An 18,977-nucleotide genomic window follows, 5' to 3' on the forward strand; every position below is an offset into this window, starting at 1 on the left:
CTACTGTATGCAATCCTACATTAACCTTGTATGTGTCCGACTCTTCTACTACGTTAACACTGACCAGAAAAAAGGAAAATAAATGTGATTGTCGTCTTTCTATTCAGGGTAGTGTTATGGATAGGAAACAACAGCAAACTGAACTCTTTGATCCTCTCTCCGTCTGTCCCTAAAGGTGTTTTGGAAATGGGCAATGATGTTCTTTCCCCAAACCTCCAGTTTGTGAAGTCCAGTTTTTAAATGTGACTTGCAGCAAATTTTCTCTATAATTAAAACAGAAGGTCAGTTTATTCATAAGTTCAAACCCGGGAACGGTTTGCAACACCTCCCTCTTTCATGCACGCACCAAGAGGGAAAGAAGAGGAGTTTTCCAGCTAAAAATAACTTGGGCAAAGAACAGTACAATAAATGAATATTAGTTCATGTGATTTCTAGAATCAGAAAGTAAAAGCCCTGACAAGCTAATGGCAGCAGAGCAGAATTTCTTTTAAATGGATGGCGATATACATAGACTTGGTCTGCTTTTTGATTTGATTTATTATTGTCACATGTATTAACGTACAGTGAAGTGTATTGTTTCTTGCGCACTCTACAGACAAAACATACCATTCATAGGGAAGGAAATGAGAGTGCAGAATGTAGTGTTACAGTCATAGCTAGGATGTAGAGAAAGATTAACTTAATGCAAGGTAAGTCCATTCAAAAGTCTGACAGCAGCAGGGAAGAAGCTGTTCTTGAGTAGGTTGGTACGTGACCTCAGACTTTTGTATCTTTTTCCCGATGGAAGAAGGTGGAAGAGAGAATGTCCAGGGTGCGTGGGGTCCTTAATTATGCTGGCTGCTTTGCCGAGGCAGCGGGAAGTGTAGACAGAGTCAATGGATGAGAGGTTGGTTTGCATGATGGATTGGGCTACATTCACAACCTTCTGTAGTTCCTTGTGGTCTTGAGCAGAGCAAGAGCCATACCAAGCTGTGATACAACCAGAAAGAATGCTTTCTGTGGTGCATCTGTAAAAGTTGGTGAGAGTCATGGCTGACATGCCAAATTTCCTCCGTCTTCTGAGAAAGTAGAGACGTTGGTGGGCTTTCTTAAATATAGTGTTGGCATGGGGGGGACCAGGGCAGGTTGGTGGTGATCTGGACACCTAACAACGTGAAGCTCTGGACCTTTTCTACTTCATCCCCGTTGATGTAGACAGGGGCATGTTCTCCTTTACGCTTCCTGAAGTTGATGACAATTTCCTTTGTTTTGTTGACATTGAGGGAGAGATTATTGTTGCCGCACCAGATTCTCTATCTAATTCCTGTACTCTGTCTCGTCATTGTTTGAGACCCGACCCACTATGGTGGTGTCATCAGCAAACTTGAAAATTGAATTGGAGGGGAATTTGGCCCCACAGTCATAGGTGCATAAGGAGTATAGTAGGGGGCTGAGAACACAGCCTTGTGGGGCACTGGTGTTGAGGATTATCATGGAGGAAGTGTTGTTGTCTATCCTTACTGATTGTGGTTTGTGAGTTAGGAAGTTCAGGATCCAGTCGCAGAGGGAGGTGCCAAGGCCCAGGCCATGGATTTGGAGATGAGTTTTGTGGGAATAATGGTGTTGAAGGCTGCGCTGTAGTCAATAAATAGGAGTCTGACATAGGTGTCCTTGTTATCTAGGTGTTCCAGGGTTGAGTGATTGGCAGCTAATGATTAGAGAATTTCAGTTAAACAGCCCTCGAGGGGGTAAGACATATTAAAACAATCTTGTCTTGCTGCATTGTCCATCTTAAAGAAGTTCGTTATTCCTTTTATGTCTTAGGAACATTACAGTAGTGCAGGACATTTTTGCTATCATTAGATACCGGACAGTAGAGGTAAACCTCTGAACATGAAGGACATGTGGTCTTTGTGTTGGTTTGGCCAATTTAGCTGAACCAAATGAAATAGCTAAAGTAGATCCAAATTTTTTTAATCAAAAACCCAAATGTATACACATGCATAGATGCTACAGACAAGCGTATGATGGTTATGTAATTTACAGGGTAGACAGTGGTGAAGTAGGAATGCACTGGACTATTAATCTAATTAAGCTAATGTTCTGGGTACAAACATTCAAATCCCACCATGACAACTGGTGAAATTTAAATTAATAATCTGGAATAGAAACATAGAAAATAGAAGCAGGAGTAGGCCATTCAGCCCTTCAAGCTTGCTCCACCATTCATTTTGATCATGGCTGATCATCAAATTCAACATCCTGACACCCCTCCCCCCATATCCCTTGATCCCTTTAGCCCCAAGAGCTGTATCTAATTTCTTCTTGAAATCAGACAACGTTTTGGCCTCAAATACTTTCTGTGGTAGCGAATTCCACAGTTTTACCACACTCTGGGTGAAGAAATTTCTCCTCATCTCAGTCCTAAAAGATTTATCCCTTTATCCTCAAACTATGAACCCGAGTTCTGGGCTACCCCACCATCAGGAACATTCTTTCTGAAACCCTGTCAAATCCTGTTAGAATTTTATAAGTTTCTATGAGATCCCCTCCCACTCTTCTAAACTCCAGTGAATACAATTCTAACTGACCTAGTCTTTCCTCATATGACAGTCCTGCCATCCCAGGAATCGGCCTGGTAAACCTTCGCTGCACTCCCTCTATAGCAAGGACATCCTTCCTCAAATAAGGACATCAAAACTGTACATAAAACCCCAGGTGTTACTTCGCCAATACCCTGTGCAATTGCAGTAAAACATTCCTATTCCTATACTCATCCTCTCGCTGTGAAGGCCAGCATACCACTTGCCTTCTTTATTGTCTGCTGTACCTGCATGCTTGCTTTCAGCAACTGATGCACAAGGGCACCAAGATCTCAATGAGTAACCACCTCTCTCAATGTACACCCATTGAAGTAATAATCTGTCTTCCTGTTATTGCTACCAAAGTGGATAACCTCACATTTATCTACATTATACTGCATATACCGATTCGCTCAGCCTGTCCAAATCATGGTGAAGTATCTCTGCATCCTTCTCGCAGCTCATCCTCCCACCCACCTTTGTATCATCCGCAAATTTGGAGGTAATGCATTTAGTTCCTTCTTCCAAATCATTAATATATAATGTGAACAGTTGGGGTCCTAGCACAGATCCCTGATGTACTCCACTGGTCACTGCCTGCCAATCGGAAAAAGACCCATTTATACCAACTCTTTGCTTCCTATCTGCTAACCAGCTTTCTACCCATCTCAAAACACTACTTGCAATTCCATGAGCTTTAACTTTATATAACGGTCTGCCATGAGAGATCTTGTCAAAAGCCTCCTGAAAGTCTAAATTAACCACATTCACCGGCTCTCCTTGATCAATTCTACTAATAACACCTTCAAAGAATTCCAATAGATTTGTCAAGCATGATTTCCCCTTTGTAAATCCATGCTGACTTTGTCTGATTATACCACTGCTTTCCAAAGGCTGAGCTATGAAATCCTTGATGATAATGGATTCAAACAATGGACTCTATAAAGCTAGTCTCAGTAATGGTGACCATGAAACCGTTGCCGATTGTTGTCAAAACCCATCTGGTTCACTAATGTCCTTTAGGGAAGGAAATCTGCCGTCCTTACTCGATCTGGCCTACACTCCAGACACACAACAATGTGATTGACTTTTAAATGACCTAGCGAGCCACGCAATTCCAGGCCAATCAGGGATGGGCAGCAATTGCTCACCTACCCAGCGACACCCAAATCTCATGAAAGAATTTTTTAAAAAATGATTATTTATTCTTGCAACAATAACCACAGTCAGCAGAACTTCAGATTTAAAGGAAAATAAAAGCAAAGCATTGCAAATGCTGAAGCTCTGAAATAAAAGCAGTGCTGAAAAAACTCAGCAGGCCTGGCAGCATCTGTGGGGAGAGCAACAATGTATCAAGCCCAATAAAATTCTTCTTCAGAAGTCTGAACTATTTGACTTGAATTGCATTTGTTCTGAAGAAGAGTCATATTGACTTGATATGTTTACTCTGTTTCTCTCTGGACACGTTGCCAGACCTGCTGAGTTTTTATTCCAGATTTACAGTTTTTTAAAAAAGGGGTCTAAGAATCTGAGTCCATTGTTCATCTGAAAAACCAAAATACTGGAGTTACTGTTTTTGTATCCTTCGCCTTTAAAAGTTAGTTTAGATAGAAGTGTCATTACTGGAATACTCTTTGATATCTGGACACATTTTACAAGTTAACCCCTACATGGGCCTTTTAGAGTTAACAGCGAATATGTATTTAATATTAAATATGAATCTTGATAATTGTGCATTCTGGCATTAAGAATTTAAACATCTGTAGTTTAGACTAAAATAATTTCAGATAAATTCTGTCTAAAATGCAAGTATTTTGAGAATTAAAACAGTTTTTAAGGACAATGTGACTTTTAAAAGCCTGTATTTATTAATAAGAATTTAAAAGTTTAGTCCGTGTTTGAAGACTTGGCTGTTTGTAATATGATTTTCAAGTACAGGAGAACAAGTTGCAGCGTTTGTTTTATGCTTTTTAAAAATGCAACATGATGGTGCAGTGGTTAGCACTGCTGCCTCACAGCTCTGGGTACCCAGGGCCAATTCCAGCCTTGGGTGACTGAGAGTTTTTACATTCTCCCCATGTCTGTGTGGGTTTCCTCCCACAGTCCAAAGCTGTGCAAGTTAGGTGGATTGGCCATGATAAATTGCCCCTTAGATCCCAAGATGTGTAGGTTAGATGGGTTAACCATGGGAAATGTGTGGGGTTACGGAGATAGGGCAGTGGAGAGTGTCTGGGTAAGCTGCTCTGTCAGAGAGTCGGTGCAGACTCAATGGGCCAAATGGCCTCTTCTGCACTGTAGGGATCCTGTAATTATGTCAGTCGTAGTTATTAAGTTTGCCATTTGAAATGAATGCAGGTGTATTCTTGTCCATAAAACAATGTTTTGAGACCAATTAGATTGTAGTAGCTCTGCCATGCCAGAGTTAGTAAATGCAAATCACGTCAATTAGTTCAGATTGAGAAAGTACCATGCTTGGATGGATTATTGTCAAGGAGTTTATAGTTTCCAGCATGCTGCATATTATACGGCGTTATTAAGGCCTCCACCAATGATTTAATAATTTATTTGTTTGTTAGGTCATTGATTGTCTACTTGCATACATTATTGTAAATTTTTGCATACAATATTATGCTAGGCATACATTTTAACTTAACACAATCAACCATTAGAATCTGCCTAAACCTGGCATTGTCTTGCCTGAGCTATATTGTGCTGTCAAAAACTTAATTGAAGTGGTTTACAATTTGCGTGCCAAATCATGATGAACTTCCTTTCTCAAAGTGGATGCTTTGTGTGTCTGCCGGATGTTTTCTTTTCCCCCTACAATAGGGCAAAAATAAAATTTTAAATGCTTTCTCCTCATGGCTCTTATCTGTATATTTGGTAAAATGGTTAATTTAACTAATTTCTAGCTATTGGGAAACTTTTCAACAGGACTCAAAATACTCAGGGGCAGTGGTCAAATTCACCCACAGTCTCCAAAATAGCCTGTGAAAAATCAAAGATGGGATCAAAAAAAATTAAAACATAGAAAAATTGACCCTGAAAATATGAGCTCCAACCTCTCCCTCCTTTGTAATCCAAACAGAGCTGGGCAATTAAAAATGCAAATGTCAGTGAAAGCAGGAAAATAATGTAGATTTGTGACCGGGGGAGCAGCAAGCACAGGAGAGACAGAAGCTGTGAGGAGCTGCTCCTCCAATCTCCGGGTCTGTCTCTCATCTGTTGCTCCAGCTCCTCCAGAGATAGAATCAAAGATTGGAGGAGTAGCCTGGCAGTTGGAGGTTGAGGAGCATAGCTGCACTGTCACCAATTGCATTGACTAGCTGGACAAGCTCTGGGAGACTGGAGAGAAAAAGCAGAAAAATAATAAAATAGGAAGAGGGGGACAGAAACCAAGAATGCAGGCTGGGGGCAGGGTGTTCGGCAGTTATTTGGCTTCTCTCAGGAGAGGGTGTCAGGGAGCAAGATGATCATTTGAGGGGGTGAGTCAGGGAGTGGGAGAGGCCGTAAGTTGAAGGGTTGACAGTGAGAGGGTAATTTGGGGAATAGAAGAGGCTGTGAACAAGAAGATTGGTGAGAGGAAGAGTCCGCAGTGACCAGGAGGTTCAGAGAGCAAGATATTTTTATTAATTTAAAAGTCATTTCATTTAACAATATAAAGCATTTCAACTTAGAATATAATATTTTAATGTTTGCCAAAAGGTCCTACAGAAACTAACTACAACTTTTACAGGTTTTCATGGGAGAATGTGATTTGCTTTAAGTTGTTCCACTTAAAGTAGAACTTTTCAGGAACACAACTACAATTTTAAGTTTGGCCTTGCTGTACTAACTAAAGATAACATTACAGTGCTGGAGAGAAAGGATGTCCCAGAACAGTCAGAATCTATTTGACTCAAGCCAGGTGTAGTATAGCCTACGGGCCACTGACTAGTGGGTAGGATGTAGAAAACAAATTTGCAAGGAGATTACAAAATTGCAAGAATTATAGAGACGTTATAATGGAATGCTTAAGTTATCTGAATAAAGACTGGGGTAGTAGTGGTGTAAAGGGCAAAGAGGGGTAAGAGTGATGTGTATTCAGGAAGTTTTTATTTTCAGTTTTTTATTATAGTCCCATGAAGTTAGGGCAAACAAATTCAGAGCTCCCTACAAGACACACGAGAGCTAAGATGAAAAAGCAAAGAGGGTATGAAAAGAGACTAAACGCAGACTGGGTGACTGCTTTGTGGAACATTTTCACTCAGTCCGCAAGCATGACCCCAGCCTTCCTGTTGCTTGCCATTTCAACTCAACAACGATAAAGACCTGGTTTTTTGGGAACGAGGTGGAGCAATTAGGTCAAGCATCAATAGAACAACATCTAGGGGGCAAGGATCAAGGGTTAGGCTGACGATGGAAAAGGGCAAGGAGCAGTCCAGTGTCAGAATTAAGTGGGGAAAAGTCAACTTTAATAGGGTGAGAATGAATTTGGTCCACATCAATTGAGGTTGGCAGGCAAAATGGTATCTAAACAATGGATTGCCTTTGGAGGAGAGAGAGTGAGTTCAGGCACAGACAATGTGTATTCCCATGAAGTTAGGGCAAACAAATTCAGAGCTCCCTACAAGACACACGAGAGCTAAGATGAAAAAGCAAAGAGCGTATGAAAAGAGACTAAACGCAGACTGGGTGACTGCTTTGTGGAACATTTTCACTCAGTCCACAAGCATGACCCCAGCCTTCCTGTTGCCCCCTAGTACAATTCTAAAGTAGGTGCTGGAGGTGTCCAAGAGCAAAGGGACTTGGGTGTGTATATATGAAATTTGTTGAAAGGGATGGGACAGATTGAGAGAGTGATGATGAAAGCGTACAGTATCCTAGGCTTTAGTAATAGGGATAATCTACCTTAGCAGCATTGTGACTGTACCCATATACCACGCAGTTCAAGAAGACAGCCCACCATGACAACCTGCAGGACAATTAAAGGTGAGCAATAAATGCTGGCCTAGCCAGCAATGTTTCACAGGATGTTGGCAATGAAAAATAACATGAGAGTACAAAAGCAAGGGAGTTATGGTTACTTAAACCAGTTGAGACCAAACAAAAGTTCTATTGCATCCAGTTCTGGGTGCCATACTTTGGGGAAAAATCTGAAGGCATTTGAGGGAATGCAGAAAAGATTCACGAGAATGGTCCCAGGGATGAGGAACTTCAGTTACAAAGATTGGAGAAGTTGGAACTGTTTTCTTTGGAGAAGAGAAGTTTGAGAGGAGATTTTAGAGAAGTATTCAAAATCATGAGGGTATGGACAGAGTAGATTCAGAGACACTGTTCCCATTTGTGGAAGGATCAAGAACCAGAGGGGACACATTTAAGATCATTGGCAAAAGAAGCAATGACGAAATGAAGAAAAATCTTTTTGCCCAACAAATGGTTCAGATCTTGTATGCACTGCCTGAAAATGTGATGGAGGCAGGTTCAGTCAAGGCATTCAAGAGGGGGCTCTGACAAAGGGTCATCCAAACTCGAAACGTTGGCTCTATTCTCTCTCCACAGATGTGGTCAGCTCGTCTGAGATTTTCCAGAATTTTCTGTTTTTGATTCAAGAGGGAATTGGATTGATATCTGAAGAGGAAGAATATGCAGGGCTATGACGAAAAGTTGGAGGAACAGCACTATGTAAATTGCAAAAAGGAAAGCTGGTACAGACATGATGAGTCAAAGGACCTCCAAGTATGCTATAACAATTCTGTGATCAGATTTTTCTCAAACCTGAACAGAAAATATTTTGATCCTCGCTTTGTAGGACGTTCTTACTTAGTCTAAAGTGGCATTTATTGCGATCAATATAGTATAGGAAACATTTTTTGATGCTTTGGTGCATATCCAACTCTTGGTAGCTTTTTAAAATAATTTTGCATAACGACAGTTTAAGATTGAAGGTTCATTTTCTTCACAATTTGAACAATTCATCACTTGGAGGCAGTAACATACTGTTGGCGATACTCTGCTCAGTTGAGTGAATTGTCTCTTGTTAATTATGTTGCTGTGTTTTAGTTGCGCGATTGATGTCCTTCAACATAACATGGCTCTGTCGAGGGTTAAACTTTCACATGTAAGTGCTGGCATTGAGGAATGTACAGCTGTCTTCATGCACATGATGTGAAATTTAGCAATATAGTTTAAGATTTTTCAGCACTGAGTGAGAGCTAGAAGCGAATTGTTCTTCCAGTGGCCCATCATGTATTTCTGAAGTAAGGAAAACAGAACAAAACTGCTTAAGCACTCGTAGTAAGCAGTTCATTTTGCTAATTGTGCATGGTTCAGATAACTATATACATTATGTACATAGTTATAACATTGTCTTATTGCAGTAATGCAGAATATTTTAATCTTATATATTGTATGCATAGATCTTTTCATGAATATTAAAATATGGATTTCTTCTAACATGAAATTATTTTATATACTGTGGCTGAATTTATTTCATTAGAATATACCGAATATATGCAGCATCTTGACATTTATAGATTTTGTTTTGAAGAACGCCATTAAAAATGCTTGAAAATATTTCTAGTATAATTTGGCAAGGAGACAGATTGCTATTGTGCTTTCATGCATTAAATCATACTTTGTGTCAAAGCATAACGAACTCAGTTATATATAAGAAAGCCATGTAACCTTTGTGAATGTGGACGCTGGCTGCTGTACTTTGCAACACGGAAATTATGAAGTGCAGATGTTAAATGCTTAATAAATTTTGACTATCAAAGATTTGCTTCCATTGTTGTCCTACCTGTTTGTTGCATATAAAGAAAAGAATTGTTCGTGGAAGCAAACGAAACCAGTGTCTGGTATAGTTTTTAAGCTTACAGAAATTTTAGTGTTTAATAAATTTACAGAATTAGTTAATCTCCATGAACCCCAGGCTAATTGTGCCCTAGTTCAACATTCGTGTTACACCCTCAGTGGTAATTTTGATTAAAATGAATTGTTCTAGTTTTGTTGAGTTCAATATGACTATACTCAGTTAATGAACATTTATGTTCCATTAGGTTTTACCAGATTCATAGCTGTAATTTTTAAGCAGACTACTGCTGAGTTAGAGGGAATTAAGTTGTTTTCTATCTTCACATGAATCTTTAACTTAGACTTGGCTGCTCACATGTATGTTTTAATCAGTAGTCAGTGACTGAGCAAGTTGTCTTGCCTGCTGGTCCACTCTGCTGATGTCATTAATCCAAGGGCTGGAAAGAGAATTATTTTCAAACAAGTGAGCTATGGCAAGGAGGAATAACTCTAACTCTCTGAATTACATTTTAATTTGTTTATTAATAAGTTGGGTAATCTTCTTTCACCCATGATAAATGCTACTTCCTGATTTGGCATTGTCTATCTCAGACACAAGATCAAGGGTTTTCTGGACCTGCCTGTACTAGTATTAGTTGTTTGAGATGTGATAGCTGGATTACCTGCCACTTTTCTGTTCTTGCCAAGGACAAAGACATAAAATACAGTTGAATAACACAAAGGTACTGACAAAATCATGAGGCTGACATTGATTTTAATTGTTCTTTCTCTACTGGTACTATACACATAAGTAACAGTTCACCAGGAGTTTGAGAAACAACACTTCTTTAGACCAAGCACTTTACAGCCTTTTGGACTCTGTTTGAGTTCAACAATTCTAGATCCTAACTCCAGGCCCATGTTTATTGAACAACAATTATTGTTGGTGACTCTGCTTTCTCATGATCAACTCCATGTTTACTTTTCTATTAACATCTCTTTTTGTCTTGTCATTTAATCTCTCCTATCTTCCACCCTATGACAGACTCTCCCATTTGTTTTGTTTTTCACCCCACTACCTTGCTTAAAAACTATTACAACCCTTGGCTCTCCCACTTTGTTAACCCTTTCTGTCTCTCTCCACAGATACTGCCAGACTTGCTGAGTATTTTCAGCATTTAAGTTTTTTTAAATTATACTTCCAACATCCACAGTACCTTGTTCTACTAATGGTGTACTTCAAGATCCTTGACTTTAATATTGAGGAGCGAGGCTTCCAGAGAGAAGGAGGTTGAAGGCTATATTGAGCAAACTTCCTTTTGTACACTTGCATCACTGTTGCAAATAGTATTGAGGGGGGACTAGTGGAAAACAAAGACAATGGCTTCTGTCTTCCTATTAGTTGGAAATTTCCCCTCATCTAATACTAGATGTCAGACGTGCAGGGTAACAAATTTCTTGTACAGTATGTAAAACAATCTTGTAGACTGAGGAAAACATCAAAATCATAAGTTGTTTGCAGTAAATATGTAACCAGCTTGCCTAATTGGTTTTACAAACAAAGCTCAACTTTCTCCAACCACACTATACTTAGTATATTTCTGTCATTGAGATCTTCACATTGAACGCCTACATCTGCTCATCAAAAGTGCAAACTTTTTTCAGCTTGATTTTTGTTCACAGCTCTTAGTTTATGGGTTTGAAGTGATGGTTCTACATAGCTGTACTACAAGAGTGTTATAAATGAACTTCAGTATTGTTTAAATGTTCATTGCACTTTGCTTCAAGAAGTGACAATATTATATGCTGTACTTTGCCTTTCGTCTATCTTTAATTGTGAATTGTAGTTGTGTCCCAAAAGAGCAGGCATTTCAAAAGTGTTGAGAGGTTGATAAGTCAGAAAGTTATATAAACTTGTGAAATAATTTATCTTGTGTAATTTTTGCAGTATTTGTGAGTAGGATGAATTCATGTGAAATCTAATTTTTGTATTTTTTTTGTAATGAAATTGGAATGTACAGCTTTATGAACTTGCATTTCATTTTGGTTTCTGGTGCATCAAGAGTCATACATTAACCTTAGACCAGAGCTGCAATGTGAAGAGGTGAATTGCTTTCATAAACCTACCATATGTAAAATCTGTCTGATTTTTTAATAGTGGTATATTTGGCGCACACAATTTGTGAACCAGGTTCTTGGTCTTTTCTAATGTAATCTTTGCATTAAGGCAATATGCGTGCCTTTTATTATGCACAATTCATTTATTATATAAATACTACTATGAAAAATATGTGCCAGTGAACAAATCAAAAAGCACATTTAACTGAAATTATGCCCTTGGATAGGATGGGGTTAAAATAGAAGATTATAGGATTGAGCTGTGAATATCGGTGTATACCAAATTTGTAAACGCTCTACAAAAACATCTGAGTGTCTCTGTATCTCTGTTCACATTAAATACTGCAGCAAGAAGCCACGTACTTCCATGTGTTTGTTTATGGGTGTGTCTGAAGTCTACAACTGAATAAGAGATTCATATTTCCTTCTATTGTGCACTGGAATCTGCCTGTCTGGGTGTTCAGCATTGATTTGCATACATTATCTCCACTAGTTATAGGAATAGTCCCCACCTTCCCACGAGAGCAATTCCTGAGAGTAAACACATTTATATATACAGAAGTACGCCTAGCACTGTTATATTACGGTATTCTTAAAAATGGGCTTCATTTTACACCATCTGAGCAGGATTGTTACTGACTTCAGGGTGGATGCTTAACAATGGCTACAAAAAGTGGGAAATTTCCATTTCTTAGCATTGATCCCTCATATTAATAAGAATGGAAATTTCATTGATTACAATTTTCAAGGCTGGTGGCCCATTCACCTAATGAAGGAGCAGTGCTCCGAAAGCTCGTGCTACCAAATAAACCTGTTGGACTTTAACCTGATGTTGTGAGACTTCTTATTGAGAAGCAAGTATTTAGGGATGATTTTGAGCCTGCACTCACTGTCTGTGGTATTGACAATGGGGTCTCAAGATCTGGCGAAACCTAGAAATCTCAAATCTCGCCAGCGAGATCACAATTTCCTTTTTAGCTGAACCTCGCCCCTGAAGTAATCTGGTTCATGCCCATTGAGTGAGAACCTAATTTACATTAATTTTAATAAATTTGAATATGATCAACCACCACCCTCACCATCATTGCCCTCCACTAAACTTTCATACCTCTCCGACATGACATGACGCCAGCAGGGTTTCCAACAGGTTCACCCAGACGTGAACTTGTCGAAGGATTCCCACTGGGGGCTCAAAGGTGAGTATAGCCTCTGGGGGAGAAGGACATGACCAGGCAGTGCCCTTGCAATGCCCTGGCACTGCTTCCTAGCACAGATTGACCTGTGCTAGGGGAAGTGCCAGGGGCAGGCCCAATGAGGTGCCTCACGTGTAGGGACTCACTTTCTGATGGTGGGGGGAGCAGACGTGGGAGCGATGGGGGATGCCTGCAATGTTCTTTGGGAAAGGAACAATGTTCGGGGGCGGGGGGTGAAGGGGGCCAATGCCAACGATGTTTTTGGGGCGGGGGTAGAGTTGCCGACAAAGACTGTTTGGGGAGAACGAGTTGCCAGTGATGACTGGAGGCTGAGACGGAGATGCTGGCAATGACTGGGAGGTGGGGAAGGCCCAATACCACGGCGGTGAGTGGGGCAAAGTTTATATTTTGCACTGATCAGAGTGATTTTGATTTACTGTCATTTATTAGGGTACAGTGTAAAGTATTGTTTCTTGCATGCTCTACAGACCAAGTATACCGTAGAAAAAGAAAGGGTGCAGAATGTAATGTTACAGGCATAACTAGGATGTAGAGAAAAGATCAGCTTAATATGAGAGAGGTCCATTCTGATGCCAGCAGGAAAGAAACTGTTCTTGAGTCAGTTGGTACATGACCTCAGACTTTTGTACCTTTTTCCCGACGGAAGAAGATGGGAGAGAGCATGTCCGGGGTGCGTGGGGTCCTTGATTGTGCTGGCTGTTTTTCCAAGGCAATGGGTAGTGTAGACAGAGCCAATGTACGAGAGGCTGGTTTGTTTGATGGACTGGACCTCGTCCACGGCCCTTTGTAGTTTCTTGCAGTCTTGGTCAGAGCAGGAGCCACGCCAAGCTGTGATACAACCAGAAAGGATGCTTTCTATGGCACATCTGTAAAAGTTGGTGAGCGTCACAGCAGACATGCCAAATTTCCTTAACCTCCTGAGAAAGTAGAGGCAGTGGTGGGCTTTCTTAACTATAGCATCGGCATGGAGGGACCAGGCCAGGTTGTTGGTGCTTGAAGCTCTCAACCATTTGTACTTCGCCCCCATTGATGTAGACAGGGGCATGTTCTCCACTACACTTCCTGAAGTCAATGACTATCTCCTTCATTTTGTTGACATTGAGGGAGAGATTATTGTCGTCGCACCAGTTCACCAGATTATTATTGTTGTCGCAACAAAGAGACCAAAAGGCTATTGACTAATCAATATTTTAGTGGACAATTTGTACTTTAAACTCTCAAACTAAACTTGAGAAAACATTACTGGTGGGGGTGGGGTGCGGTACACTGCTGCATTGTACTTTTATGTAGACATTCAATTCTCCCAGAATCAGTCCAAATGATTCTTGGCCCCGAAGGGTTTACTTCCGATCTTTTCATTTCCCAGCCTGAAAACATTTAACTCTAGAATTGTATATCATAGTGCATGTGTTCCTGGAGACTTCTCCCTCTAGCTAAAACAAGGTAAATCTTCCAGCCTTGTTTTAATCCTCCACAAATTTGGTCCTTCCAATCTTAGTGCAAGTTTCTGCATTCATTCTGGCGCTATGAAACATAGGCTATTGGCCTCTAGCTTTGCTCTCTCGCTGTCTCACTCACTCGGCCACACTCTGGCAGCCTGTCGGTGATATTCAGTGATATTGTGAGAGAGCCTGAAACTCATTATCACAGTGACTTCTTCTGTATCATTCCTGTCTCAAAGCCTATTTCCATGGCTGCATAAATAATATGAGCCTTGTATTCAGGTAGAGATACTAATTAATTTCCTTGCAAACCCAACTCTCTCTCATCTTGGAACTAAATGGGCAGTTTGAAGCACAATTGTTTACAAGCTGACATTCTCAACATTTTTCTGGAACTTGGGCAACTCAGTCTATCCATTGTTAGTACACAATTGCCTTCAAGTGTAAACACCTTGTACCATCTTCCTCGTGAAACAATCTGGACCCCTTTAATCTCTAACAATCAAACCACCCAGGAATGCTGTCTGACTGCCTGCGGGACAGGTCACATGACCTCCTTCATTATCTCTTCAGAGACAGCCCAAAACTACTTAATCTTATCAACCTCATAATTATAAAATTTGCTTGACTAAATTTAAAACTTTTGTTGGAGTTATTTTTGAAGAATTTATTTCACTAGCAGTTTGTTTCTGTTCCCTGTCATTAGCTACATTTTGCAATTGGCTGTAGTACTCCAGAACATCTCTACCTATTGAGGAAAATAAATGTTTAAACACTTTGCAAAGAAGGTGTATCATTCACAAAATCAGAAAATGCCGACGTCACTTTTCTTGTGCTTCTGATCATCCTTTCTTACTCTATCCTTCATAAGTTTGAGATGACACTCTGGTAATTGTAACCTAACTCAACCAAGTCCTGCTCATCCTTCACCCCTGTGCTTGCTGACTTACATTGGCTGTCACTTGAGTAACGCCACTTTTTGAAATTCTCATTTGTGTTTTCAAATCCTTCCAGGCCTCGAACCTCTCTCTCTCTCTGTAACCACCTCTTTTGCCTTCCAGCTCTTCGAGACATCTGCATTCCTCAAATTCTGGCCTTTTGCCATTTGAATCATGACCCCAAATGTGGCCACGCCCTCAACTCTGGAATTCCCATCTCTCAATCTATCTTTCCTCCTTTAAAGCACTGTCAGATTTTGTTTAATAATGAGCCTGTGAGTCGCCTTGGGACTTTTTACTATATAAAAGATGCTATATGAATGCACAGTAAGAAGTCTCACAACACCAGGTTAAAGTCCAGCAGGTTTATTTGGGAGCGCGGCTCCTTCATCAGGTGAGGGAGCGCGGCTCCGAAAGCTCGTGCTATCAAATAAACCTTTTGGACTTTAATCTGGTGTTGTGAGACTTCTTACTGTGCCACCCCAGTCCAATGCTGGCATCTCCACATCATATATGAATGCAAGTTGTTATTGTTTACATTTGACAAGCATAACATTCTGTATGATATTAAACAATGGAAGCTAAATTACCTTCTAAAATGCTGCATTGAAATGAGTTCCATTTTGCTGTGAAATTGGGGCTGCACACTGAGACATGTTTGGAGTCTAGTTATGTAATTGTATGCTATGGATTTGGAACGGTATAATAAATATTCTGCATCTGAAGTGTATTCTGCAAGATTGCACACTAGCAGCTCAATAATTATCCATCTAGAATTGTTATCCCACTGAGGAGAATGTTTTCTCCTAAATGTACTTAAGATTAGAGTGTACTCAGTATGCCCTTGCTGTCAGTAGAAAATGCTGTCCTGTTTTATTTGGTCCATCTTATCAGTGCTAAAGTCGTAAGTATGCCTGCTGATTCTCGCATCACAAGGATTCAATGACGTCTGCTAATGCAGTGAAGCTGATTATCGTTTGAGCCCAGTGCAGAGACATACCAGTAGGTTGTTTTCCCTTGGATATCCATTCCAGTTCACTGGAACTTTTTTTTCTGTTCTTTGTTTTCCCTTTCCATTTTATTTTCTCTTTTAAATGTGATCATTAATGCAAAGCACATGACGGATTTTGTGGCAATGGTGCTGCAAAGCTTAATTAAGTCAAGAGAGAATTCTTGGCTATGTAAAAAAGTTGGACAAAAACGTCATATGAATAAAAAGAATTTCAACCATGGGAAGGTAAAGTATAAGTAATATGGCATGCTTTGAACTAATGTAACTTGTGCAGAAAGTTTATTACAGGATATGAATGCTTAGTTTGACCTTGCTTTCAAAGCACCTGCAAACATCAAGTTAATGTTTTTATGTCACCAGATAAACATGAACTGTTTTTTGTGTACTTTGGCAACGCAGAATTTTGAACAGTGTGTGGCCCTTTTGTTGTTTCACTGTTCTGATGAATCCAGCATTTTGTGTAGTCTTGAAGTGTGCAGTGCATTTTAATAGAGTAGGTAGAATATAGTTTAGTTTTAACTCCATTAGTATGCAGCCTTAAAAGTTGTTGTATAACATGCAGCAATTTTGCGCCTTCATGGAAAACAATTGAAATGATTTATATGTCTCTGAGAAAACACTAAATAACAGGAGTGGTATTTGTTTCTGGTAACACGACTGCAAATATTACATTTTTACCATTCACAAATGAATAGTGATTATCTTTTGTTCCCTTTTCATTTGAGTTACAAAAGACATTGGGGTCAACTTGCCACCAGGCATAAAAGGGGGGTTTGGCTGTCTATTTATTCCGATTTTCATTTTAAGTTAGCCTCCTTTTGTATTTATTATAAACTCACCAACCACTAAATCTTTTTAATAGAATAAATAGGTGAAAATTATTTAAAATGAGAAGACAGAATAGAATGATAAAATTAATTCAAAATGAGATTTTTACTTTTAGATTCAACAGACACTTTTGTGATTTTTGAGAACCACTGCTCTAATCCATTATAACATCTGTGGTTTCATTATACACAATTAAATTACATTGCTTGTTGAATGATGAGAACAAAAGGCATGAGTCAGTGCTATGATTAACAATCTGTATACTGTATGAAAGAACAATCTACACTTGTGTTTTGTCATAGTTGTGCAGAGGTGCTAGGAAATTTGGTAGACGTTGTGTTAAATCTGGCTCAGACATTTATTCTCGGGACACACTTTAATTAAGTTGGGATTGAATGTTTGCTGATATATTACTGAGATAGCTGTACTGCAAGTTGTGCATTTGCAAAATATTGCTAGGGAGAAGTGCGTTCCTACTGCATTAAAATGCTAAATTCTGTTGCTGGGCATTTTTTTAAACAAGAAATACATCTTTACTTTTGTAGCTTAGTTCCAAATAAAAGTGAGTACAAGCTCTTCAGAGGAGATAGGAAGTTATGTCCATAGTCCAATTTTGACCTTAAAAATTGGTTTAAACGTGTACTGATTTCATTTTTTCTGTACTTTTCAATTCACATACACTACTTACTGAGCCATTTTGACTCGATAAATTTGAATGCACCTATGGTATTACTTTGAAATCCATGTTTACTGGCAAATAGGGAAAAGATTATGCAATAAATCTAATGTCTGAAATGTCCTTATTTTTGCAGATGATACTGACTGTGTACTTGAGTAACAATGAACAGGGTTTAACAGAAGTCCCCATAACCCCAGAAACAACATGTCGAGATGTTATTGAATTCTGCAAAGAACCTGGTGAAATTGGTTGCCACTTGGCTGAGGTGTGGCGTGGAAATGGTAGGTGTTGCGCTCATTTTCCATTATCAGATATATATCATTGTATAATAATCTTCTGTCTGTGCAGACCAAAAAGGCCATCAACCACTGTGTGCTCACCACCATTCTTTGATTAATTTCAGGTCCCTCTTTTTCCAATTCCCAAGGGACAAATAAACAAAAGTCAGTAATCAATTCACAATTCCTCTGTTTACAAATTTACCACTAGCACCATGTGAGTGATCAGCAAGTTCCAACAGAACCCAGGTCTCAAACTCCACGTTCCTCCAGTGAAGGAAAACTAAAGGCAATCTGGCATTGAGCCACTGCAAAACCTCCTAATATGAATAAAATGGACCATAATGTGAACCTGAACCATTGGGATGCCAGTAGGAAGTGCAATTAACTTTAGAAAAGTAGAAGACTGAGATGGAACCTGTTGATGTCCTTTTGATTATGGATGGATCGATATAATAAATGTAGTGTTGATGTTTCTACTTGGGGACGGGGGGGTATAGTACTAGTATCTAGAACTAGGAATCATAAAAATAAGATGATCAATAAACAAATGTGGAACTCTGAACAAACTTCTTGAAGGTGGCTGAAATGTGTATAATTGAGGCAAGTAACAGATACGTGTATTTAAGGAGAGGCGAGATAAATTCGTGAAAGGGAAAGGGCTAGAACGACATGGGGATAGAGTGAGATGAAGTAGGGTGGATGGAGGCTCGTGTGGAGCATTAACACTGGCATGAACCATTTGGACGGAATGGCTTGTTTCTATGTCTGTAATTCCTTCTCACTTTTGTTTAGGATTCTTTATTCTTCCATGTTTCTTGATAGTCTCATTTCATAGACATGCAGGAGCAGGAGTGGATTGTTGAGCCCTTTGAGCCTGATCTGCCATTCAGTACAATCATGGCTGGTCATCCACTTCAGTGCCTTGTTCCCCACACTGCAGCGACTGGAGGGAATCAGTTTCTACTACTTGTCCAGATTCTTTAATCATCATCATGTTAACGTTAATCATCATCATGTTCTTCCTCGGCTTAGACAAGTCCCAAATTGTGGCAGCTTTTTTCAATTAGACATGTAACCTGATCAATAAAAATAATAATAACCATCACCTGGAAGGCCCCCTCCAAACCACT

The 18,977-nt window shown here is 39.6% G+C and overlaps 1 protein-coding gene across 10 annotated transcripts in view; it reads left to right on the forward strand.

Annotated features, from left to right (window-relative positions):
* The window catches only part of ppp1r13bb (protein phosphatase 1, regulatory subunit 13Bb), a 102,369-nt gene that overhangs the window by 6,645 nt on the left and 76,747 nt on the right, over positions 1-18,977 (forward strand). For all 10 annotated transcript variants that reach the window (XM_078234031.1, XM_078234036.1, XM_078234033.1 and 7 more), the window contains exon 2: positions 17,700-17,847. In XM_078234031.1, the coding sequence (XP_078090157.1) occupies positions 17,700-17,847 (148 nt within the window). The remainder of the gene's footprint in view (positions 1-17,699; positions 17,848-18,977) is intronic.

Source organism: Mustelus asterias, chromosome 18 (assembly GCF_964213995.1).
Source record: "Mustelus asterias chromosome 18, sMusAst1.hap1.1, whole genome shotgun sequence".
In the NCBI taxonomy this organism is placed as follows: domain Eukaryota; kingdom Metazoa; phylum Chordata; class Chondrichthyes; order Carcharhiniformes; family Triakidae; genus Mustelus; species Mustelus asterias.